This window comes from Sander lucioperca, chromosome 21 (assembly GCF_008315115.2).
Source record: "Sander lucioperca isolate FBNREF2018 chromosome 21, SLUC_FBN_1.2, whole genome shotgun sequence".
Classification (NCBI taxonomy): Eukaryota; Metazoa; Chordata; class Actinopteri; order Perciformes; family Percidae; genus Sander; species Sander lucioperca.
In genome coordinates this window covers 23,465,461-23,489,933 of record NC_050193.1, presented here as the reverse complement: position 1 = coordinate 23,489,933, position 24,473 = coordinate 23,465,461, and the positions used below count along the sequence as shown (strand labels likewise).

The following is a 24,473-nucleotide window of genomic DNA, read 5'->3' as shown; positions in this document are numbered from 1 at the left end:
GTCTGTCCAAGATTTCTCCCTAAAAGGGAGTTTTTCCTCGCCACTAAATGCTTGCTCTTGGGGGAATTACTGGAATTGTTGGGTCTTTCTAAATTATAGAGTGTGGTCTAGACCTACTCTATCTGTAAAGTGTCTTGAGATAACTCTTGTTATGATTTCATACTATAAATCAAATTGCATTGAATTGAATTGAATTGAAAAAGTGCAGTGGCCTTCACAGTGACCTCCCAGCATGCACTGTTCCTTCCCTGGGATCGGGTTTGCTGCCCCTTGGTTTGTCTGACTGTGCTCTACCTGGCTGCAGATTTTTCATTTCAGGATGCAACACTGAGTGTGTCTCGTAGCCATAGCTCGTAGCGCACATATAGAGCTCAGACTGCCGGGTGTCCGAGGCTGCTTGTTGCCGGGCCGACGGTTGGAATTGTTGGACAAAGACGGGACAATAACTATGCCCCGAGGCAGTGAGGCTGAGAGGCCACCTATTTAAAATCAATCCTTCCTCAACACATTCAGGAGGTTTCACATCTTCACTTCCCATCTTTTAAGGAGCAGCTGTCAGAGTTTTGGATCCTGCCTGGAGGGATGTTTAAGCATAGCAGCATCCCGGGGGGAGGCAGGCAGAGAGACTGACAGGCTGACAGATAGACAGGGAAGTCTCTGCTGTGGATGGGTTAGTGCAGAAACAGGTCCATGCTACTCTGTGTTTAACAGCCCTGCACAGAGACAAATATATTGATTTGTAGATATATCAAGCTGATGTAGACCTTTTATTAAACATCAGCTTTTGGCTTATAATGTCAGCCACCTCTGACAGATTGAAGGTGTTTCACCTGCAATGAAACGTGATTTTTTTCTGTGGTTTATTTGACTTGTTTTAGCAGCTCATGACAACTTTAATGCTAAATTAAATGAATGACAACGCCAATTAAACGCTCAAATATAAAAAGAAGCCTGCATTAACTTGATAATTTGATTTCTATTTTCCTGGAACAAAATAACTAAAAATTTATAATTTCATATTTTTTTATGCCTGTGATACATTAATAAACACAGGGCATTTGTGCTTCTCTTAGTATGCAACTTAATAAATACAAAAAAACATATTGTTTTTGTTTGATCATTGTAAAAGAATACAAAACAAGGTCACATTTGGGCCCATTTTTGGCAAACTATATCTTTTAGTTTTTAGTAAGTATTCAGATAATTTCCTGAAGTAAAGTACCAATACAACACTGCAGAAATACTTCATAAAGTTAAGCCCTTAAGTAAAATGCATTAGAACTGTATTTATGGTGCATCTTTTGAAAACAAGATGGTACATCTCAAGGGATTATTCCTAATGAAGAATGTCCAACAACTTTGGGGATATTCATTAACTGTAGCCTACATGTTACAACTTGACAGCATGTAGAGAAAAGTGAGCGCCCATTATCTCAGCCAGGATGACATAAGTATATTAGAGCTGCTGGGACGGCTACAGTCCTGAGAAAGAGTTGTGGCAACACTCCTGTGTGTTAAAACACTGTCCATCCAAATGAAAGCTTTGACCTCGGTGCTAATAGCTAATGACAGTGGCGACCTCCGCAGCGTCTTGTGTTTCTGAAGCCCTCGCCTCGGCCCACATGAAAGGATGCTCCAGGGAGCCCTGTGATTAGCACTAAGGTCTGCGTTTTGATTTGGGTCGAGGTCGCGAACACAGAGAGCGGTGCATCTTCTGTTTCTTCCCCCCATGACACCCACATTCATGTGACACCCAATTAAAGAGTGTTTCTGGGGCTGAACACCAGCTCTGCACTCGGCTGGTTACATATTACACCGTGTTTCGACATGTAGAGCTAATGCGAATCATCGGTCTTCGCTAAGCCCCTTTTCCGAACTGCGATTGTCCGATCTTAGCTTGGCAACTGTAACACAGCAAGGCCTGTCAAGCACTGAAACATGTGTGTATGGGGCTTAAATAATAGAGATACTTGGTATCTCAAGAGTTTGGAAGGTGGTGTCTTTTATTTAGCCCTTCCAAAATCAAAAAATACATGAGCAAAAGTGAAATTAACACCCGCCCACGCGCCAAATGTGGGGAATTGTGCCATTGGTGGGTGAAACTGTCAATCTACCTGTCACAATGGCGGGTTGCCAATGAGAATTGAGAACTGCTTGCGTTACTTCCAAAGGCAAGGGGGATGCTATTAGCCAACTAAGTACCTTATTTTGTGGGGTTACAGGTTACGTTAGAAAAATACCTATTTAGGACTGGAACATCCGCTGTATGGGAGCTAAGATGCTACCACTAAACACTCCTCACTCCCACATCCAGCCACTCCCTCCGGCCTTGCAGTGACCCCTTTCCCTCCAGTCCCAGATCCCGCCCACTTGCTCACCTGTTCCCACTTTCCTCATCAGCCCTGCACATATTTAACTAGCCTCAGATCGTCAAAGATGCTTTGTCGCTTCTTGTCTTTGCCATCTAGCCGCTGAAACCTGAAGTGTGTGACCTGATGGTTTTGAACCTCTGCCTGATGTTTTTGGAATTTGGATTTCCCGCCTACCTGCATTTGTTTACCTTTCTGGTTCCGTCCCTCCTACATCATTAATCTATAAGCTTATGTACCTCCAGTTTTTACAATATATCCCTGAACTGTATCAGTCTGCCTGCATTGACTGCATTTGGGTCCTTTCTCTGCTGCCCCGTTTACACCAGCCGTGACACTTCATTTCCAGCTCCAGCGAAACTTATGTTGGATTTACTGCATATGTGTCACGCTAGAGTGGAAAGCTTGACAGGCAGAGTCAGTTAAATCTAACTTCACACATCTTTTTACTGACAGAATATAGTTTAGCTACATTTACATTTATAGTATAAATACCAGGAAGGTGCATCAAAGTTCAACTCAAATGAGACTGAATCTTTGAAGGCAAAGAAAAACAAAATTGCATCTTTTCTCCAACTCTTAACTGATTTCTATTCCTACTGTTTGCCTTGTGATGATTGGCACTTTCTATTTACCACCACTATCACTGGCTGTTTTCCTGTCAGTAGCCAAAATGAGAACTGGCACACGAGTTTACCCAGATGGGAGGAAATCTCATTTACTTTGATTTTATTGAGCAAGAACACTGAATATTGTCAGTATTTGGTTTCCCCGATCCTTCACATACACATGTAGGAATAGGCGAGGAGTTGCCCCTGAGGAAGTAAGAGAGGATGGGAGAATGAAAGTCAGAATCTAAATTAATTTAAAGTTATGGCTTCACCAGTAATGATTTAGGTGTGTCCTATTAAAGGGGAGAGTATTTTGTGATTTATTTGGATCACCTGTCTGTTGATCAGTTTGAGAAAAGGCACATTAAATCCTCTGTAAACTAACGAGGAATGTCACAATACAATACAGTGATGAGGTTACTTTTTCACTTATATACTTTGATTTTCCTACAAATTAAACAAACAATATATAAAGTGTTAATTAGTGAGCTTTAGAGGTGCTCGTAGGTGGATTTGTGTTAACTTCTGGACAGAGCCAGGCTAGCGGTTTCCCCCGGTTTCTAGTCTTTCTGCTAAGCTAAGCTAACATGCTGCTGGCAGTCGATTCATATTTCCCGTACAGATATGGTGGTATCGATCTTTTCATCTAACTATTGACAAGAATGTGAATAAGTGAAACACTGAGTAACACTGGCTGCATTTTGTCTTTTTCTGCAGCTCTGTACAGTATGACAGCACAGGCGGTGTCTCGCTCCGCCTGGCCTTGTTGGTGGCTGCACCGGGGTAGGAGGAGCTGAGTAACGGAAGCCGGTTTGCCCCGCCCCCAGCCCGGACCTGTCTTCCTGTCAGCATGCGTGCCAACCTGCTCCCAGAGACACAGGGTGCTGTGTGTACTGTATTGACTGGCACGGCTGCAGCTCAAGCTGGTGTCTGAGCGCTGGCACTCTTCAGCGCTGGCTGACAAACAACTTAATGAGACTCAATACCCATGCAGGCCGCGTGGCTGGGTTTCTGCAGCAGCTAGTCCTCCTCAACGCCACTGTGGCTTCACGCATGCAACCTGAGTAACATTATGGTAAATAATCTGAATATTTAAATCAGGCACTGCAACCGAGACTCACGCTGTTGCTTTAATTTCCCAGAACACCAGGAAACAAACGCACAAGGGAGCAGAAGAGTCAATCCACCAATGGGTGAAGTAGTACTGATCTTTTTACTTATACTTACTGTAAGTACAACTATCAATACTACAGTGTAGAGATACTGTTACAAAAACTTTAATAAAAACTTTATAAGCATCAATGAAAGTACCAAAAGTAAAGTACTCATAATGCAGAATGGCCCATTTCAGAAAGCACTATTATTGGATTATGATTATTGATGCATTATATGTTTCATCACTTTATTGTTGAGCCATTTTAACTACTTCATAAACAAGCTGGTATCTTAGTTGATTATATTTTGCATAATCTAAATCTGCAAAGTAACTAAAGTCGAAATGAAAAAGAAAAATGTACAATATTTTCCTCTGAGAAGTCGAAGTATGAAATACCATATAATGGAAATACTCAAGTAAGATACAAGTACCTTAAAACTGAGTACAGTACTTGAGTAAATTAGTGGAATTTTTTTTATGGAATAAATGACATAGGCCGTATTATAAAATAATAATAATCGTCCACTGGATTTTAGTTTTTTTGTCCATGACACCTCCAGAGCTCTGTGGATCTTTGCTTTCTATTAGAATGAAAGAAAATACAAGGTCATGTTTGAACCCATTTTTGGCAAACTATAGCTTGTGCCCCATCTTTTTATATTCCACTGACATCCATAAACATAACTTAGTACATGTGCACAAATAGTGACACCACACACACACACAATGTTCCGTACATGTGAGTAAACATGGACACTATCCTATTTACAAAGCCGTCTCTCTGCACCCTCCATCCTTCCCTCTCTGTCTTTCTTACTTTCTCTCCCTCTCTCTTTCATTGACAGGGCTGAGAGGAAATTAGCATTGGCTCTTAATCAGCCTCCCCCAGCCCAGAATGTGCTGATGTGCAGGACAGGGTCATGCTAATCAGGTGCCTCAGCTCCCAGGCACATTGATTTAATACTACAAACACTTATTAATCCCCTCCACACCTCCTCATCCTCCTCTTCCTCAATACTGAGCCCTTGCATCGTCCTCGTCCTGACCAAGAGGCTTGTTGCCCCTCGACCCCAACTCTCCCCCCTCCCAACTTTCCCTCCTATCAACCCTGGCATCAAACATCCACAAAACACCGTGGGATAGGCTGCCGAGTGCGTTGAAATGTGTGAATCAGTGTGCATAAACATAGGAAATTAGCTTTGGTGGCTAAATTCAAAATTTGCGAGAATGCTTACGCAGTGTTCAGCTTGCATCTAAAAGCTTATGTGTCCTGACAACACACCGCGCAGGCAGAATGCAATTTGACTTTGAATTGATTAGAAAAGAAATGCAAAGTCCCACTCGCTGGCATTTAACATGAGTGAGAGCCAAGATGTTCAGATTTGACATTTTTAAGACGCTTTTGGGAATTCATTAACAAATAATTTTGTGTCTCATTGTTTGTATTTACACTCATTTATGTTGTCTTGATTATTTTGTTCTGGCAGTTTCTTTGTTAGTCATGTCCTTTATCCATTTCCCATAACTTCTAATGGATACCCGCTCATTTATATGTTTAAAAAAATCCGATCAGATTTATATAGTAAAACTCTGTGCATTATGGTGATAATATTGGATTTTAACTGTGTAAATGTAGCTGGAACGACTTCATTCAACATAAAATGAATCTTTCAAACTATTTTTGATAATCTGTTAATCATTTAAGTAACTAAGTAGACTTAATCAAGTACTGTACTTAAGTGCCAATCAGACTTTTACTTTACTTGAAAGTTTCAATTTTATACTTCTACTGCACAAATCTCAGAGGTAAATATTGTACTGTGCTGTACTTTGTACTGTACTGTACTCCACTCCATTTGTCTGGCAGCTTTAGTTCCTTTCAGATGACTGTTTTTCATCCCCTTCCTGTCCAGTGAAAACCACGGCTCTCCAGACGTGTTGATGTTGAATGTTTGTGATAAACTGAAGGATGAAGTGTTCTTTTATATGTTGAGAAAATTCTCCTACTTTTTAAGCTAAATAAAGTCTTTAAAAAAGCCTCTTGGATCAGCGGGAAAATGCATCGTCACAAAGCTGGAAACAGGGCTGTTCTGACACCATGAACAGTTGACTTTTTAGAGATACGTGGTTCTTACAGGACAGCCACACTACAAACATATGATGATCTTATAGAATATGATGCACTGCTGTAGATTAAACCACCCAACAGCATATTAAGGAGATAAATTAGCACAACCTTAAACATCTACAGCAGTAAAATGCAACATACACATTAATGCAGCAGTAATGTTAATCCATCAGAGTAAAACACTAACAGGGAATGTTTTACTGCGCAATAAGTACTTTTACTTTTAATACTTTCAAAGTGTGGTATTAGTATTTTTACTTAAGTAAGGGGATGATCCCTGCACATACACAGAGCTACACCATTAGAGCCCTGTAGTCCTCCCACTGAGTACTGCTCCGTGATAACGCACGCACACACACACACACACACACACAGACACAGACAGACAGACAGACACACACACACACACACACACACACACACACACACACACACACACACACACACACACACACACACACACACACACAGAGACAGGTCAGTGGAACACGGTTGGAGAGCTCCCCTTACACTGAAATCTCTTCACATGACAGGCTTGCCCAGACAATTAAAGTTCCCTCCACAGAACACACTTCAATTACTGTAATTACCCTCCACTCCTCTGCTGATGTCCCCACAGATCACGCCGGAACTTCTGCGTGACAGCCAGAGCCATGCGTGGCCAACATCACACGTCAGTGAACGCCACACTGAGTGACATTAGCACAGGTTTTATACTTTGGTTACACCAGTATAACGATTATGGAAAACTAATAAACACAATTGTTCTGCTCAACATGCTCTTAAAGCATACATCAAACTAGACTCAGAAATAAAAAATATGAAGGTTGGATGTGGACAAAATAAATACTGTGATCATTTCTATTCCCTGATAATGATATGTCATTGTAAAAAACTGAAGTCATACAGTTTTTGTCCCATTGAATCAATGTTTGAGAAACAAAAACTGAATAATTTTCAAAAAATATATTAAGACCCTCCCAGTGACAGAATGGTGAAATTAAATAATTTAATTTTAGTAATCATTTATTTACATGGGAATTGCAATTTCTGAGTATGAAACGCCCCTTTCATAATACACTTATGTGAAAGATACTAACCAATGTTGGTACCTACACAACAATGCATCATGTACATGTTTACATTGATCAAAACACACTGCATGTATCTCCCCGTGAAACATTGGCAAAGCCATATATATATTTGAAATCCTGCACCGTTTACATCCATGTCTACAACAGTCTTCTTCTTCACTGGCTTTGTTGGCATATTGGTACATTCGTTGGTGTGTTAAGGCCAGCAACTAACAATCTGTGAAATAGCTCAAAACAAAACGGGGACCCTCGCATAAAACATTACTCCATAGTGCTACTAGTGCTAGTGCTCAAAAACGAGGGTACCTTTAAGTGGATCGTTATCATCCTCCTATAGCAACACACTCAACCACACAGGGTTAAAAACAACAATTAGAGATTGAATGGCACAAAAGTATTCTAATAATCTGCTACAGTGCAGACAAACCAGGAGTGAATCAAAATCTGTGACCTAGAAATATGCACACAAAGCACATTTCCATGATGTATTTCATACAGACGGGTATGGCAGTTGTTTTTTCTTTATGCGACACTAAAACTATTCTTATTTTTATATTTTTGCACAAACGGTCAAAGCTGACTCTCTACTGCTTCATGTTTGGAGAATAAAATGGACACAAGCATATCATTTGCTGTTTTCTTTCACAGTGATGGGGATTTTCAGGCTGTTACATCTGATGAATAAATGTAAAAACTGATCTGAGATGGTGCGGCCATCTTTTGATGATGCTCCAGTGACAGTTGAACACTGTATATTCTATAATCTTGCTTTAATATGAGGACACACACTCTCTCACCTCTGTGTTTTACAAGCTGCACCGTCTCTCTAGATTCCCCGTTAACAAGATATAAAGTTAGAGTGCTAGCACTCACTCGGTCAACCAGGACAAAAAATGATTGGCTTTTAATTTATTGGCCCATGTCTGTGTGCTGTGTTTTTATGTATCAGTCGATATATTCCTTATTTGTTGCCTTGGATACCGCGCGAGAAACAGGATGCTCAATGTCACCACTGTCAACTGACAGGGATAAACCTGATAAAGCAAACACATGGGGCGCGGGCTGGATGTTAACATACCCCTCGTATACAAACTGCTACTAGAGACTCTGCAGTGGTCGGCCAGCCAGTGTTGCTGCCGCCCCCTTGCTCTGCCCTACAAGACCGTGCATGTCCTGCCCCTGACCCATTGATTTTATTGGGCGCACCACAGCCAGTTCAGGCCAGTGTCCAGACTGCCGCGAGGCCTCGGGGTGACACAGGCTGTGACAGGCCTGCCCTTCTGTCACCAATGTCAGCTAATACTCTCAGATGAACGCCTGCAAACACCAGAGGCAGGGATTAACGCTGGCTCGGGGCAATAACGTCCGGGAAAGTTCATAAGAAAGTTAATTGAGTGGGTAAAAATGGCCCCAATACTGCATCAGAATGTAGTGCATACTTAAAAGTATGTTTATAGTATGGAAGTGGGACACACTGCAAGAGTGGGGGATTCTTTTCAGTGGGCTGCAGCGCTTTGTGATCTGACAACAAGCAAATATGCAGTCTGAAGCAGCAGAAAATGTTAATTAATAAAAACCATTAAACAACAAGTTGCATTAAATGAACCAGCGGTTAAATGATGGAAGAGGTTCTGCACACAGTTTTTATTTTACAGCTGAAAAATCGATTAATCGTCTCAGTCATTTTTCAAGCAAAACAAAAATAGTGAAAACATGCCAAATATTCTCTGGTTCCTGCCTCTCAAAAATAGTTTAATATATTTGTTAAGAAAATATATTTGGCATTTAGACTATTGTTGGAACAAAACAAGTCATTTGAAGATGACACCTTGGACTCAGGGAAGTTGTAACTGCTGTTTGACATTTTATAGACTCAACAATTCTTTATAGCCTATAATGAAAATAATCAGAAGTTGCAGCCCTAGGGCAGCAACTAACAGTTATTATCTATCAATAAATCTGCTTTATAGTATGGGTCATTTTCTCAACTCATTGTTTGGTCTATAAAATCTTGCAAAAAATGACCACCACAATTTTCTAAAGCAAAAGGTGAATGAATGCAGTCCAAAATCTTAAGATATTTCAGTTATTCTCACGTAAATCAAAGAAAAGCAGCTGGAACCAGAAAAATGACGAACGATTATTAGATTACCGAAATAGTTCTTTTTGTTGCTATTATTTTTCGATCCACTGACAATGGCGACAATGATGATGTATGCACCAGCATGCATCCATGGCAATCAGACACACACACACACACACACACACACACACACACACACACACACACACACACACACACACACCCCTCCTCCCCTCACATGATCCTCCTCTCTATATTACAGTGAATTGATGTCTTTCAGTTTAGCATTAGTAGCTTGCATAACTGGGCGTTTTCTTCCCCTCTTTCTTCTCTCTCAGCTGCTTAGCGCCCAGTAGAGCAGTGGATGATGTGAGCTCCAACACGGCATGATCTAAAAACCCACTGGCGCTTTAGTGTGCCTCAGCTGGCTTATATAACCCTGTGTGGATGTGCAAACTGCCTTGCTATTTGGAGAGCACACGGAACAGACACACAAACAAGGAGAAGCTACAGATATGTGTGTGTGTGTGTGTGTGTGTGTGTGTCAGCATAAGGACAGCAGATCAGAGTGTGTGTGTTTGATGAAGCGGGGGTGCATGTTTAGCAGAATATAGTCAGATTTGTGTGTTTTCCGCTCAGCACCAAATATCCCCCTCCTCCTCTCTACGCTCTTTGATGACATCACCAGTGTGTCCCCTCGATTTTGGACTGGCAAACTCCCCAGTGATGTCACTTCAGGTGAAGGGCCTGGCGGAAGTGACCTCACCGGGGAGCTCGCCAGTCCAAAAAAGTTCTGTTGCATAACTAACCCCCCCTCTCCCTCTCCTGCATGTGAGAGCAGAGGCAGCTTTTCCCTGTCTTTGGCCACCCAGAGGCGCCGTGTAACTCCTCATTATGGAAATACCAGGTGTGTGTGTGTCCATGAAATGGAAATGGCCAGATATAAAAATACATCACAGGGGTTTAATACGGAGACACCCACCAAGATGTCCTGTGTGACCTCTTCATGCACCCTTTTTCATCAGCTTAGTAAATCGTCAGGTCTCTCTTTCAATCCAACAGGAACTACACAACTCCTGACATGAAATATTCTGGGTGTGATGGTGAAGACAAGCAGAGTGTGAGAGACAGCAATCGAGAGAGGCCTGACCTATATAAGAAGGAGGCTGAAATATTTATGGATGTGAGTGTCCTAATTGGCAAGCCACTGGGAGCACTGCGGCCTTCTCCTCCAATCACAGCCTAGGAAGAGGTTAACACACACACACACACACACACACACACACACACACACACACACACACACACACACACACACACACACACGCAGATGAGCGTCGGTGGTCCGAGTGAGGCCTCTACCCCGTGACCCTGTCATCCCCAGCCTGAGAGACAGCTCTTTCTAAAGAGAGATCTGCCTTCGCCAGAACTCTGGCATTGTTAGAATCATTACCAGAGCTGTTATCATAACCGTCTTCTCTGGCACATATGGACGGGAACAACCGCTCAGAGCGCTAAGTCAAACAGCCTAATTGGCTGGGCTTAATCTCCAGCACTGTCACGCAGTGCTCGGCTCTCTGAGAGGCCTCAATAACTGTCCCCGCTGATGGAGACGAGGAGACGGACACTTTCTGACTTCTAGTTTCAAACAACTGCAGGCTGCAGCAGGAGGGAGGGTACCACATACCACATCTAGGGTCAACAGGGACTAAAGTTGGCAACTAATGTGGCATTTTATCAAATATAGCAAACAAAATGTAATCAATTTCACATGATTGATATGCATTACTTTAAAAAAAAAAGTACATCTGAATAAAGGTCTACTACTGTGCATGTGCAAAAGTGGTATAAAGCCTTTAGTTTCTCCAGAGGGAGCTGTTTGATGCCTGATAAATGTCCGCAAGTGATGTCACTTGAGTCAGTGTTGGTTGAGACTGAAGACTACAAGTTTTAAAATGAAAAACAAATCTGTTGGTGTGGAGGTAGAAAGAAGTGAGACCCTTGTAGCTGCTTCTCATCTCTGCTGTAGGCTGGAGGCTCCAGGCCACATTAGCTGCTGCTACGTAACTGTCGGCGGTTGAGTTGCATTATGGGTAATGTAGGCACCAAGTTTTGTCAAGGAAGAAGAATGTGTGGAATGGAAAAGATGATATCTCTGATTGTTCCGCATCGATTTTGATAGTTTTCCCCTAACTGCCCTTAAACAACTCAAAAGCGTCTACACATGTCCCATAATGTATTTAATACATGTAGAAATAGAAAATGAGACATTGTGGTTTAAGAAGCAGCCAGTCTACATGTGATCCTCACAGTGAAGATGAGGAGTTCACACACACCTCCAACTCTCAACAAAACCAGGAATTATTGAATGCATGTTAGGCTAACATTAGCAAGCCCGCTAAGAACACACATGCAATTAAGACACATTTTGGAGTATCATTTCTCCTATTCTGTCCAAGCTAACTTGTTCGGCATCACTCTCTCCACTGAACACAGGCCAGATTTATATAAACCCAGCATCAAACTCCCAGTAAAACAGCGAACAAGCCGAGCCCACAAACTGTTACTGGGATTAGCAACTGCAATGTAATGATTGTAATCCCTTACACTGCTACTGTGTTACATGTGTCTGTGTAAACAATGCTTTTCCAATGCAGTGATGCTCTCCAAAAAAGTTTCTCTATCAAAGCTGTTTTAACAGATTGCCTCACAACAAAGAATCGTCCAAATAGACATCCAAATTGAAAAAAAGAAAATCCTCCTGATATGACCAGAGCAGCAAAACTGCAACATTTCAGTTATTGTCTAAAGTAAAAGTAGATTGATTGATTTAGTGTGTACAAAACAAGTACGTAAAAATGGTATTTGTTCTGGTATTTATAACTGGTTACTTTCTGTATTACAGTAAGTGACACAACAGCAGAGCAGAGCTGTAACCATAGAACATTTTTTGAACTTGCTTCTGTTGCTACACTGTGACGGTGACCATAGAAACGGCTGTCTTCAGCATCAGTTGGCTACACTGTAGCAGAGTGGTAACTAAGCAACATAAGCACATGTAAGATTACCATTCATTCTAACCAGTAATGAAACATGTCGGGTCTATGACTATATTAAAAGCATTATTGGATAAAACCTTTTTTAAATTTATTTTAGCACAAGATGTTTAACTCGTTGAGTCTGTAATTCATGAATAAACGTCTCAAACACATTCACTGGCCAATCAGAAGAGAGTATTGAGCTCACAAAACTAACAGTACATCATGATAGCAGGCAAATGAGTTCGACAAGCATCTCTGTCTTGCTTGCACAAAGGGAAAGAAAGCAGAAATCAATGGGCTGTGTTTACAGGGTACACAGCCGACTGTAACACTGCACATTATGTTACACACAGCCAAGCAGTAAAAACAGACGAGCTGCTTGGCAGGACTCAGTCTGGCCGGCCTCGTGCTCAAAGCAGGCAGAGACAGCAGTGACACACGGGCCAAGAGCAGTTACTGGCACCGCGCTCCAGTCTGAGACAGAGTAAAAAGTGGGACAGATTTTAAAAATATTCCGAGTATATGTCCAGAGAACATGGCAGGGGGGGGTGGGGGAGAAAAAAGCCTGATGATGACAAACATTTGAGCAGCAAAATACAATCAATCTTATGTGCCAACATGATTTCTTTGTGTGAAAATAGGGAGCCGAGATACTCACGTAAGAAGTACTCAGATGGGTCCGCTTCGTAATCTGTTTCCTCAGGAAAGTGGTCTATCTGTTTACACATCCCTTTGAAGTTTCCTGTTGGGGAAAAACAGAACGAGGGTTCAGTGGAGTTGTTACAAGAAGACAAACCTGTTTTAGTGTCAAACCAGAGGACCATTTTCTCTGGCCACGGCTCTCTCACACAGACCAGAAGATGCTCTTCAGAAAGCAGACCTGAGCTCCAGGCCTCTCCGGCAGCAGGTGGCGGCTTGTAAACACGAGCAGCGCAGCTGGTGCGACCTGGAGCCGCTCCAACTGCTCTGCACAGGGAACCTCATCTCTTAATGCTCGTTCATTTGGCTGACACCTTGTCGTCCAGCTACTTTGTCCATCCAGGAAGCAGCATGCCGGCTTCCCTCTCCCTCCCACTTCCTCCTGTGTGCTCTCCTCTATTTGCAGCCTCTCTGAGGAGTTTTGGCATTGATGAGGTCACTCAAGGTGCCGTTGCGGGGGAGGCGCCCATAAGGCGGCCATTACGGCGAGCTGCTGCTGCAGTGAGGAGGCAGATGCCTGGGCGTTTGATTGGACTAGATTAGCGTTTCATTAACTTCTTCATCTCCTCTCCCTCCAGTGTCCCTCTAATTAGGTGAACAGGTGTTGGTTACCATGGTGCCAGGTGTTGCAGAGGAGGTTTTGGCAGTGAGGCATGATGGGCACAGCGGGGTGCGATTATTACTGTGTGAACGGCCCACATGCAGCGGAAAGAGAGGGGACCCCCCCGGTGATGACCACCCCCGGTGATGACCACTCAGACATTATAGAGCGTGTCACCTGGAAAAAACGAGCCATCAAAGCGTCCTCGATCTGCTCTCCCACCCGCGTACAGTATTTGTGTCGGAGCTACCTGCCGGTCGACTCACTCAGCTCAGGATAAATGTATTTCAACGTTTGTTTTGATTGTCTCAAAGTTGTCAAAATTGTCTCATAATGCTCACCTAGCTGCTAGCGTGGCACACTCTCATACTCTGCTTCTGACTGGCTAGTAGTCCTTACCTAGGTACTGCGCATGTGCGACTCCCAACAAAGATTGAATAGAAGTGAGATGTCTCACTATGTAGCTAAAACGGAGAGCTCAACACACAGGGTGAAAAGAGGAGCTGCAGCAATGTGCAGTACAACAAAAATATGGTGTTTTCTGAAAATTAAACAGTGTAAACCTATTCTGATATAACCTCTAAATACAATTATGAACCTGAAAATGAGCATAATATGAGCACTTTCTACAATCTACTACTGTTGGATTATATTGTCAAACCTCTAATGATGGAAAAACATGATGGAAATATGACATTTCTGTTTGTTTCATATATTAATGTGAGGAAGGTTACAGCCTCTTCATCGCTCCACACCGATCCGATCTTTTTAGTGGAAACTTGTGATGTTCAAAGGCTCCATTTTGTAAAAATGGGAGATTTCCATGTATTTATCTATTTTAAAGCAGGTCTAGGCGAGTGTGGGAAACTCTGCATGAAAAATCCTCTAATCCTTAATGGACACAATGAAATGTACCTACTGTGTGTGTCCACTCCTTTCTCCCATTGTCTTTAGCTCTGGCCCACAGTTACATTTTTTTGTTGGATTTTCATCAACAGGTTCTTTGGCAATGAGGACAAGAGAAAAGGAGCGATAAAAACAGAGGAAAGCAGGGAGAAAGACAATTTAACGGGAAGAAGGAGGAGGGCTAAATATATGAAGGGCATGGAACAGAAAGGTTTTGAAGGGCAGAGAGGGAAGATAGAGTGGGAGGTGGAATACATCAAGTTTGAGTGTCACAGTTTAGGCCTCAGTAATTGCTGAGCCATGGAAAAGCCCTTCAGAGTTTAACGGACCTGCACAGTTTTGAACTTGCTTTGAAACACGACAAAAGCTTTCAGCGGCTGACTGGAGATTAGAGAATTGGGCTTGTTTCAATCAGCTGGAAGGTGATCTCTGTTAACTAGCGAGGTGGCATGAATCTCAAAGTAATCCTCCGACAGTGTTGGGCAAGTTACTTCCAAAATGTAATACATTATAGATTACTAGTTACTGTCATTTGAGAGTAAGTAGTTATATTACAATATTACTGTCTCTGAATTGTAATGCGTTACACTACTTTTGCATTACTTTTGAGTTACTTTCACCAAAATAACAGGGGAAGTTTGATTTGGCAGCTAGCTTGTGAATTTCACCACCGGATCAATAAAGTCTCGTCTTTATCCACTTTAATACATCATAGATTATTCATATTTTGTATAATTAATATAAATATGCAAAGTAACTAAAGCTATACAAACTAGATAAGTAAAACATATAATAGGCAAGTAGGAGAAAATGAAAATACTCAAAAGTATGGCATTGTTGTAAAATGTTTGTTTATAGCACTTCAATAAGAAATTCATGTTGTTTAGGTTAAAACACTCTAAAGGAAATGTTCAATTATAGTGTGATTAAAACTCACTATTAACATTATTTACAGTACTTGATTTACAGCTGATTTGTGAAAAGGTAGCCTACACAACCTTATTTAACAGTAATTTAGTTTTACTGCGAACCGTCACAGGAAGTGCTTTTATTTTGAAGTAGGCTACACGGAAGTTGTCTGTTGTGTAGCCTACTCTTGCTAGCTTACTGAGAAGCAACATGTCCGTCAGGCTCAAGTTGTTCACTTTCTTGTTTGTAAAACTGCAACATATTGAACAGTAAATGGTCACAGTAAAAGACAAGCGCTTTTGGTCGTCATTCGAAGCCATTCCACTACAGGCATAGTTACTCTCCACGGCTGATAAAATGCAATGATATTTACGTGTAGCAAGCCTCAGCATTAATTCCCGACATGTTTATATCTGTCAGCCGCTGACGTACCGTCACCTGTTGGGACATACATGCTGTCCGTACCGTCTCTGGTTCTGACCACGGGAACAGAAACAGGACAGCTCACTTCAACGCAGCGTAATAACTCCTGAAAATAATATCCATCTCGCAAATGTATCTGTCTCTACAGTCATCTCAACCATCGAATACAGCGACAGGAAAATAATACGGCTTTTTTTTTTTCCTGTGAAGAAATGTGTCGCAGTGTTGGTGAATTCTTAAAAAAAAAAAATGCACCACTAAATGTTGCGTTAAAATGCATTGTAACTCGCGTTACGGAGATTGTAACGAGTATAATATTACCGAAATTTAATTAGTAATGCGTTATATTACTGCGTTACAGCAAAAAGGAATACATTACTGTAATTGCGTTACTTTTGTAACGCGTTACTCCCAACACTGTCCTCCGAAGCTTTGGTGGAGATGCTCGGCAGCTAACTGTAGCACGCCAGCTTTCAGATGTGAGCTAGTGCATACTGTAGGTGTAACGCCACCTCCTGCAACTACTCCCCCAGACTTCAGCTGGAAATAACAATATGTTCCTCTTCAACTTGCCTGCTTAAATAAGCTCTAGATAAGTTTTATTTCCAGGGGAGGAGAACACACTTGTGCCGCCTCTCAGAGCATATTTCACTGAAAGATGACTTGTGTTTACATACAACTACATTGCATGCTCCCAGTGGAGCTGCCTGAGCAAACTAGCAGCAGCAGCAGCAATCCACAGAGCACCATGTGTGTGTCTTAACAACGTTATCAAGTGGGTGTAAGATTTGGTTTGCAGCTGGCCGTCCCATCCACAGTTGTAATAGCAGCTGTGGAGAGTGGCCTATTGGGGGAACCACTTCAATTAGCGTGCTGAAAGATTTATGTGACACTTAACTGCTCCAAACGGTCCTTTTCTTGTAAGACATGTAAACTCAAGCAGGCTGGTAAATGTTTTATAATGGCATTTTCATTTCAGAGACCTCCCCACGTGAGTGTGAGCGCAGGGCCGAGGCGTGGAGAGAGAGCCGTCAGGCCAATAAGAGCCAAGGAGAGGGACCACTGTTTGAACGGAGAGGTGTGTTACCGGAGGCACAGGTGTGTAGTGGGTCAAAACACTTATCACTTAGAGGAACACCTGTATTCACTGAGCAACACGTTCAGCACTGGATTACTAAAAGGGGCTCTGTGTTTAAAGTCACATGAAAACTGTGTCTTGCTTTTGCAGTTTCACATTTACCTGACAGAAACTGGATGTAGGGGCAAGAAGGGTTTTGAAGATCCCAAATGTTGACACCGAAACAGGACTGAAGAGTCTACAGCAATTCTAGTGGCTCTGTGAGGCTGTACTTAATCCCTAAATTAGCATGTTAGCATTGTTGTTGTGAGCATGCTGATTTAGTTAGTTTAACAGGTACTTTGACCTAATAGTGGTGCTAGTTGAAAAGTCAGAGGATCACTAAAGTTATTACAATTCATCCTGAGGGCAAATGAATGTGTGAACTGAAATTCATGGAAATCTGTCCAGTGATTGTTGAGTATTTCAGTCTGGACCAAACTGTTGGACAGACAATGTTGCAACATGTGTCATTCTAAAAACCAATCAAAAAGTGTACTTAACAAAAAAATTTGAATTTTTTAAAAATTGTTCTTTTTTTACTGTATGCCAGAGAACAAAAAGTAAAATTCAGCTCAGTGGGAAGGAAATACAGTCAAGTTTTGTTATTAAAATAGAAAGCAAAGGTTTTGCACATTTTTTGGCATGTAATTCTCTAAAGACAAACATTATGACGTGAAGAATTAACTAACAAGGTGAAAACGTGTTTTTCCCGACCGTAAGGGCAGTAAGTCAGCCTTATTTGTCTTTAATCACTGTTACATTATCAGAGGGCTTCAGATAATTTAACACAACAAATGAAAAATTAAAAATGAAACGCTCCGAACTCTGAACCCTCGTCGAGAACAAGGTTTAAGAATTGTGCTGAAATCCAGATGGTAACTGTAGCCCGCATAGCCTGACCGAACGTTATAAATCAAGCAGTAATAATGTGTAGAGGCGTCATTAAAAGAGGGAGCAGGTTGTCTGAGATCTCTCCTGCTGAGATCACCAAACACCCTTGGACCCCTGTCCTGGGGTCGGGGCGATGTGTATGAGTATGTGTTCAGGTTAGGGGTCCAGACTTACTCAATCAGCCCAGTCACCGCTGGCCACTGAGCCCCCTATAGTAGGAATGAGCTATGGGCTATAACCCCATGCCCCCTGCGTCCCCTCCCATCCTCTGCAGCCATAAAGCACTTCATTACCACAGAGCCTGGAGAGACAGAGAAACACTCATGAGTGGAGTGCACTGGAGAGAAGAGAAGGGGGTTGTTGTGGAAAAGAGAAGGGGGGTGGGTGGATGGATGTAGATTTATAGTTGCCCACCACAGCGAGGCTCTGAGTCTGCTCCTGAGGGACCCAGGGTTTATCCGGTCAGCGTTGAGCCCATTTTCAGACCGCCGTTGGCACAAACACACAACCACGAGAAGAAGCTATTCCTGGGCCTGTGATGTCATTGTGTAGCTCTTTATTCATGTTTTTGTTTTTTTTAAAGAAGCTTTCCCTGGGCTGATGTTCACATATACGTGTAGGGTTTTGGAGCTGCTCCAGCTGTGGCAGAGCTCTGCTTAATGTGGAAGCCTTCCAAGGTTTAGGTGTTGAGTGGTTAAGAGAGGTCTATGATGCAGCTGAGAAGGTTTTTCTAATGCTATTGATACCAGAAGCACGGCCCGTGGCTCCTGGTTATTAGGCATCTTTCTCTGAGCGGGGACGTTTCTTGCCTGCTGCTGAGGCTGAGCAAGTTTTAAGGCAACTACAACCCATTTCTCCCTCCTGACTCAAACAGTCATGAAAGTGTTATGCTGAAGCTTTTTGTAAATGACTTGCCTGCTGATTATTATTTGTGCAATAGGTTATTTTCTCTTTTTATTAATCATTAGGCTATTAGTAAGAGGTGGTTATACAGTAGCTTTCTCTCTTTCCCAACGCTGTCCACGGTTCTAACATGCTCACAGATGTATCGCCTCAACTGATCAGCTTACTTCTGAAGTTGAAATGAATTAAATTATATTTTTATCTCATCTGTAACCATGTCAGGTTTGTCTACGTGTCTACAAGTTCATGTAGCGATAGCAGTGCAAACATAATTGGGCTCTGTTTTCGTGGCGGTGCAGCGCTCTGACAGTTTGGTATTTTCCTGGCCTTGAAATTCGCTTTGCCCGTCTGTGTGGTATATTTTGGTGACCAGTGCAGAGTGCATGGTTTTCAGGTGGGAGGTTCAACTAATGAGGCGACCCAAAGAGAATTATTGGTATTTGGGTGGAAATTGTGTCTTAGAAAAAGAATGACAAGAATAGACGGCTCAGAACCATGTCTTCCCTGAACTTGTTTTTGTTTTAATCTTAAACTTGGACCCTCTCACTGTGTTTTTTCATTTCATCAAAGTTAATTGGAACTTTGGTTGCTTAGAAATGCTTTATTCAGCGTTCCGCTAACCAAGCTAACTAGCTACCACTAGCTTTAGCTCGTTACTTAACTTTTCTGTTCTGCCGTACATGCAGATACATGGCGGCACCACCTGGAGGTCCGCGTTTACCTGCTGGTAAATCTCCACTGGATGACTTGCTTCAGAAGGGTTGAAAATCAGCAACTTGTCCTCTTTAGCGTTTAGCTTAACAAAGCGCCATTGCAACGGTAAACAACACTGGCTTAACCCTAACAAATGTGCTGCTATTGCACTTGTTACTGTTACTGTCACTATGTCTGTGTCAGATCCAGCACACCCCATCATACCCAGGGTGCATGAATAACAGCCTCCTCTCTCTAAATTGTATTGACATTGGCTATCATCACACTGTATATCTGCAGGTAGCCTATAAAAAGTAGCAGAACCAGACGAATCCTTCTGGGACGCCCGAGGAGAGAGACATCCTGGCCGGGCCTGCCCACACCCGAAACCCTCAAACTGCGATCAAACATGATCACAGCTGCCACAGCGCTGCAGACAGAGACAAAGGTTCGATGAGACACAAACACGGAGGAGGTGCATGATAGGAAGGGGAGGGTGGCATGAGGAGGACTCTTGACTGAGTAGGAGGTGCCTTTTAAAAAGAGTTAGAGAGAAAGAGATTCAAGCCCACTTTTGATTCGTCAGTGGGCGGCATTCTCAAAAACTTTTCAGGCAGCCACCGAGTGCGTCAGCATCCAGAACCCCCCTCCCCCTCCTCCACCTCCCCCTCTCCTCCTTCCACCTCCGTCCTCAGTCCCTATGGCAGCCGTTGCCATGTGGACATCAGGACCGTTCGCTTCGGTTGCCATGGATATAGCTATCTGGGATAGGGGAGGATCACATGGATGGAGCTGGTGAGGTGTCTTTAACCCCTGGACACAGCGGCTTCAGTGACACAGCATGCAGCATTAGTCAGCTGCTGTTACAGTACCAGCACGGCAGCCTGTAAGCTAGCGTTGGCTGCACACAGCAGCCTGCAGTCAGGTGTGCTTGCGTCCTTTCAGGTCAAACACATAAGAGAGATATATTGCATGCACGGGTCATTTAACCGCACAAATGAACACAAATGGCCCCTTTTGGTGTGGCGTGGCAGCACTTTCATGTGCATGCATGTATAGGTATTTGCGTATAAATCCCCTGTGGATGAAAAGGTAATGGGTTCACGCATGTTACATGCTGACATCTCCCCCCCCACCCCCCCTGATGAACAGCCGCCCTAGCAGCAGTGACAAGAGCCCTAATCGCCTTATTCGTCTTCATAATCACACCTTATTCATCCTTATAATCACTATATTCATCTTGGTAATGACCCCGCTAAGGCAGGGAGGCCCGTATGCACCGTCTCCCCCTCTCCCATCACACACAACACAGATGTAGCATCTCCGGCTCTGAAAACATGCTTTTTTCATGTCAGCGCTGCAGCAGAACTGTTGTGTGAGGCCTTAAAGACACAGTGAAATGACAGTTAGAGCATCTTTAGTTTAAGTAATGTGACGTATTGCAAAAGTGAAACAGAATATACGGACAGGGTATAATTCAGGAGGCATCCGATCAAATCGTTCAAGGGATTTGAAAATGGACGACGCACTTCAGCTCTCTGTGAAGGGCTGTTTGCATCCACTCACACCTCCCTCACCAGGAGCTAGAGGAGGAGGCACTAATGGATAAATTCAAGTCATTTAGACAGCAACCATTCCCTTTTAGAAATGGAAATAAGGTAATCTGACATCCAGACATACCTCCAACCTATCATGAGCTACCAAGTCACGTGGGATCTATTGACCAGAAGGGTTAAGACCATAATTTTGTCTAATCTGTCTACACTGTAAGTGGGAATGTGGTCCGTTGTGTATTTTACCAAATACAGTTTCTCAGCAGTTTTATAACGTTCAGCATGAAGGACTGACAGAGTTTGAAGAAAATAAGACTCGCTTCCACGGCAGTCTGACAAACATCGACTGATATTAACATGAATTAGTTTAGTTGTCTTGTGCAGCTCTGGAATCAGGTAATCATGTTTCTGTTATAATAGTCACATGGTGACTGATCAGAATGTGTTGCTATTTGTGTTTTATTAGGTGTTTTTAACTATGAAATTAGAACAGAAGTAAACTCATACAGTATTTATAAGCATCCAGACCAACAAAGTTAAAAATCAGCAGTTTATTGCTTGTTTATGAAGAAAGCAAATAATGTTAATTAAGTTATCAACAATAACCTGCCTCAAGTTAAAGCTGGGGTAGGCAGTTTTCTGGAAAAGGCAAAAAAAGCCAGAATTTGAAAATCCAGCCCTCCTCTCGCAGCTCTCCACTCTCTGTCATCGGCCCCTGCCTTCATACAGTAACCTGTACGAGTACTAGTCATTCATTGCAATCATCCCCATTGAGATTGTAATCTTGATGCTTTTATACACACGCGTTATACACATGCCAATTCTTCAAAAAGTATTTTTTTATAACATTAAATATTCATGACTAAATAAGCAATGATAAAAAAGACCTTTAGGTATTATTAATTAAAGCAGCCATATTATGCTCATTTTCAGGTTCATAATTGTATTTTAAGGTTGTACCAGAATAGGTTTACATGGTTTAATTTTCAAAAAACACCATATTTGTGTTGTACTGCAGTGCTCTCTCTCACTGCTGCAGATCCTCTTTTCAGCTGGTCTCTGTTTTAGCTACAGAGTGAGACCTCTTTTCTTCTTCTTCTTCTGTACTATCTTTGATTGCACTGCACATGCCCAGTAGCTCAGATGTAGATCATGTCAGCTAGCTAGCTCCATAGACGGTAAAAGAAAGGCTGTTTCTACAACTTTGGTCAGCTACAAGGCAGGATTAGCTGGGAGACTTCTAAATGAGGGCGCACATGTAAGTAGTTCTTTTGTAGATTATGGTGAACTTGTGTGTGTTGTAGCAGTGCTTTGCTATTGAGAACGAGGTAGCATGCTAGCGTTAGCATGCTAGCGTTAGCCATAGCATTAGCATGCTAACGCTACGAGCTAATGTTGCGGTTAGCCTGCTCGTTTCGGCTTGTGACGTCACAAGCCGTGCCGATTTTGAACAGCTCACCCGGAGACTGAAGGCAGGACACATTCAGAAACCGTATCTCACTCTAAACAGCATGGGTGGATTTTTTTCAAAGTTTGTATGTGTGTGGAAGCACCAGAGACACAACATAACACCCCAAATCCCAGAAAAAGTGATTTTTTCATAATATGGGCACTTTAAGAGTTTAACACTGAAAACTGCTTTTATTTAGCTGTCTTTAATGCTGCAAAAAAGATGAAGCAAGAAGAATACAATATTAGCAGCTTTGCCAATAAAGATGCATCTTGTAGGCTGTGGGGAAGTTGGCAGCTATGCAACATGGCAGCTGCAGCTGAAGGTGCTGTGGGAGGCAGACTAACGGAGGCAGCGAGGTGCCGTCAGGTTTTGGCTCGTTGGAGGATGACTGACAGATGTTAGACAGTCATTTGACCTCCCACGGCTCGGCTCTGAGCGCTTTCCCAACAAAGCCGCTCCTCTCTGCCCTGAATGCTGGGATGTCCGCACCACATCTGCGTCTGTCTGAGAGCTGCTGCAGTGATCTGTGGGTCTGTATACCCCTGAGATGATGTGTTGTTGATGGAGAAGAAATAAGATGGGAGGAGGGGATCGCCTGTGAGCCACCACCAAAGGAACAGCAAACCTGTAGGGAGGCCAGAAACCTCTCCGTCATATTCGTTTCACCCCGCTGCTTTCTCCTCTTCAATCCCTCTTTATTTATAGTCTCCTGTTTTTTATACTGTATCAGTCCTTTTCCACTAAAGGAACTTAACGTGTAGCCATAGTTTCCAATGTATTTCCCTCCAAATTTTCTGAACCCAAATTTTAGCGCTGCTCAGGAGGTGGAACTAAGTCCAAGTTCCAGGTCTCGGAAAAAAGAAATGCATCAGTTTGTTTGCAACAGGCAGTTAATGGCAGGACTTGTTTAGATAAGCAATGCAAGTTGTTTCAAGATACGGGTAATATTCAGATTCAGAATATCTGACCTGCGTGTTTTCCTGCTTTATTTAAAAGAGTTTCCTCCCAGGAAGGATGACAACAGCATCAGTCATTTCAGAAAATGAACTTCTCCTACGTTGTGTTTCTGTTACAGAACCAATCAAGCCACGCTTAGTAGTGGCTCTCAGTCGTTCTTTGGCTCAGGGTGCGCTGAATGAGAGTCTAAACGAGTGTCACGCTGAACGAGAGTCTGGAGCAGCATCTCTCAGAAGTTAACCTGGCTCTTATGCACAACTGCGCATTCACACAGGTAAAACACAGGGGAAACATAGTCAGAACCTAAAACCAAGACCCATGGGTTCTCACGAGTTCAGGTTATGGGTTGTTTAGAGATATAATGTAGTTTTTCAGCACCCGGTTCAGAACCCTTTCTCCCTTCTTGATTTTGATTCTTTACAACAGGCCTCCTCTCTCTGCTTCTCTGTTAGGTGTCAGTAGTTCATAAACAAAGACAAGACAAGCAGCATCACCCTCCGCTCATGTCAGAGGGAGTGGGAGAGTTCTCTTCTGCCTGTGGTCCGTCTCGAGTGTCTCAGTTGAGACGTGTGGACACACTGGGACATACAAGGTCACGGAGCGGGGCAGAAGGGCAGGATGAGATTTCACAGATCCAGGAACAGGGAACCAGTGAGTCACCAGTGTCACAGCGGCGTGCGTCACAGCCTTCTGGTCAGACAGGGCGAGAGCTCGCCAGTTCTCAGAAGAGTCCCTCAGCAGCAGCACCCACAGAGAGAGGCATTCCCAGAACGCAGGCCAAGTAAACACCTCATGCTAATGACAGCCAGTGCAAAAGCAACACCTCACCTACGCCGATCACAATCATGTAATCAGCTCGGCGGGAGGAAACTGTTTTGCATTT

The 24,473-nt window shown here is 42.8% G+C and overlaps 1 protein-coding gene across 1 annotated transcript in view; it reads right to left on the bottom strand.

The window, feature by feature from the left end:
- The window catches only part of cacng2a (calcium channel, voltage-dependent, gamma subunit 2a), a 67,263-nt gene that overhangs the window by 9,669 nt on the left and 33,121 nt on the right, over nucleotides 1-24,473 (bottom strand). Inside the window, exon 2 of the mRNA XM_031318962.2 lies at nucleotides 13,141-13,224. Within this exon, the coding sequence (XP_031174822.1) occupies nucleotides 13,141-13,224 (84 nt within the window). The remainder of the gene's footprint in view (nucleotides 1-13,140; nucleotides 13,225-24,473) is intronic.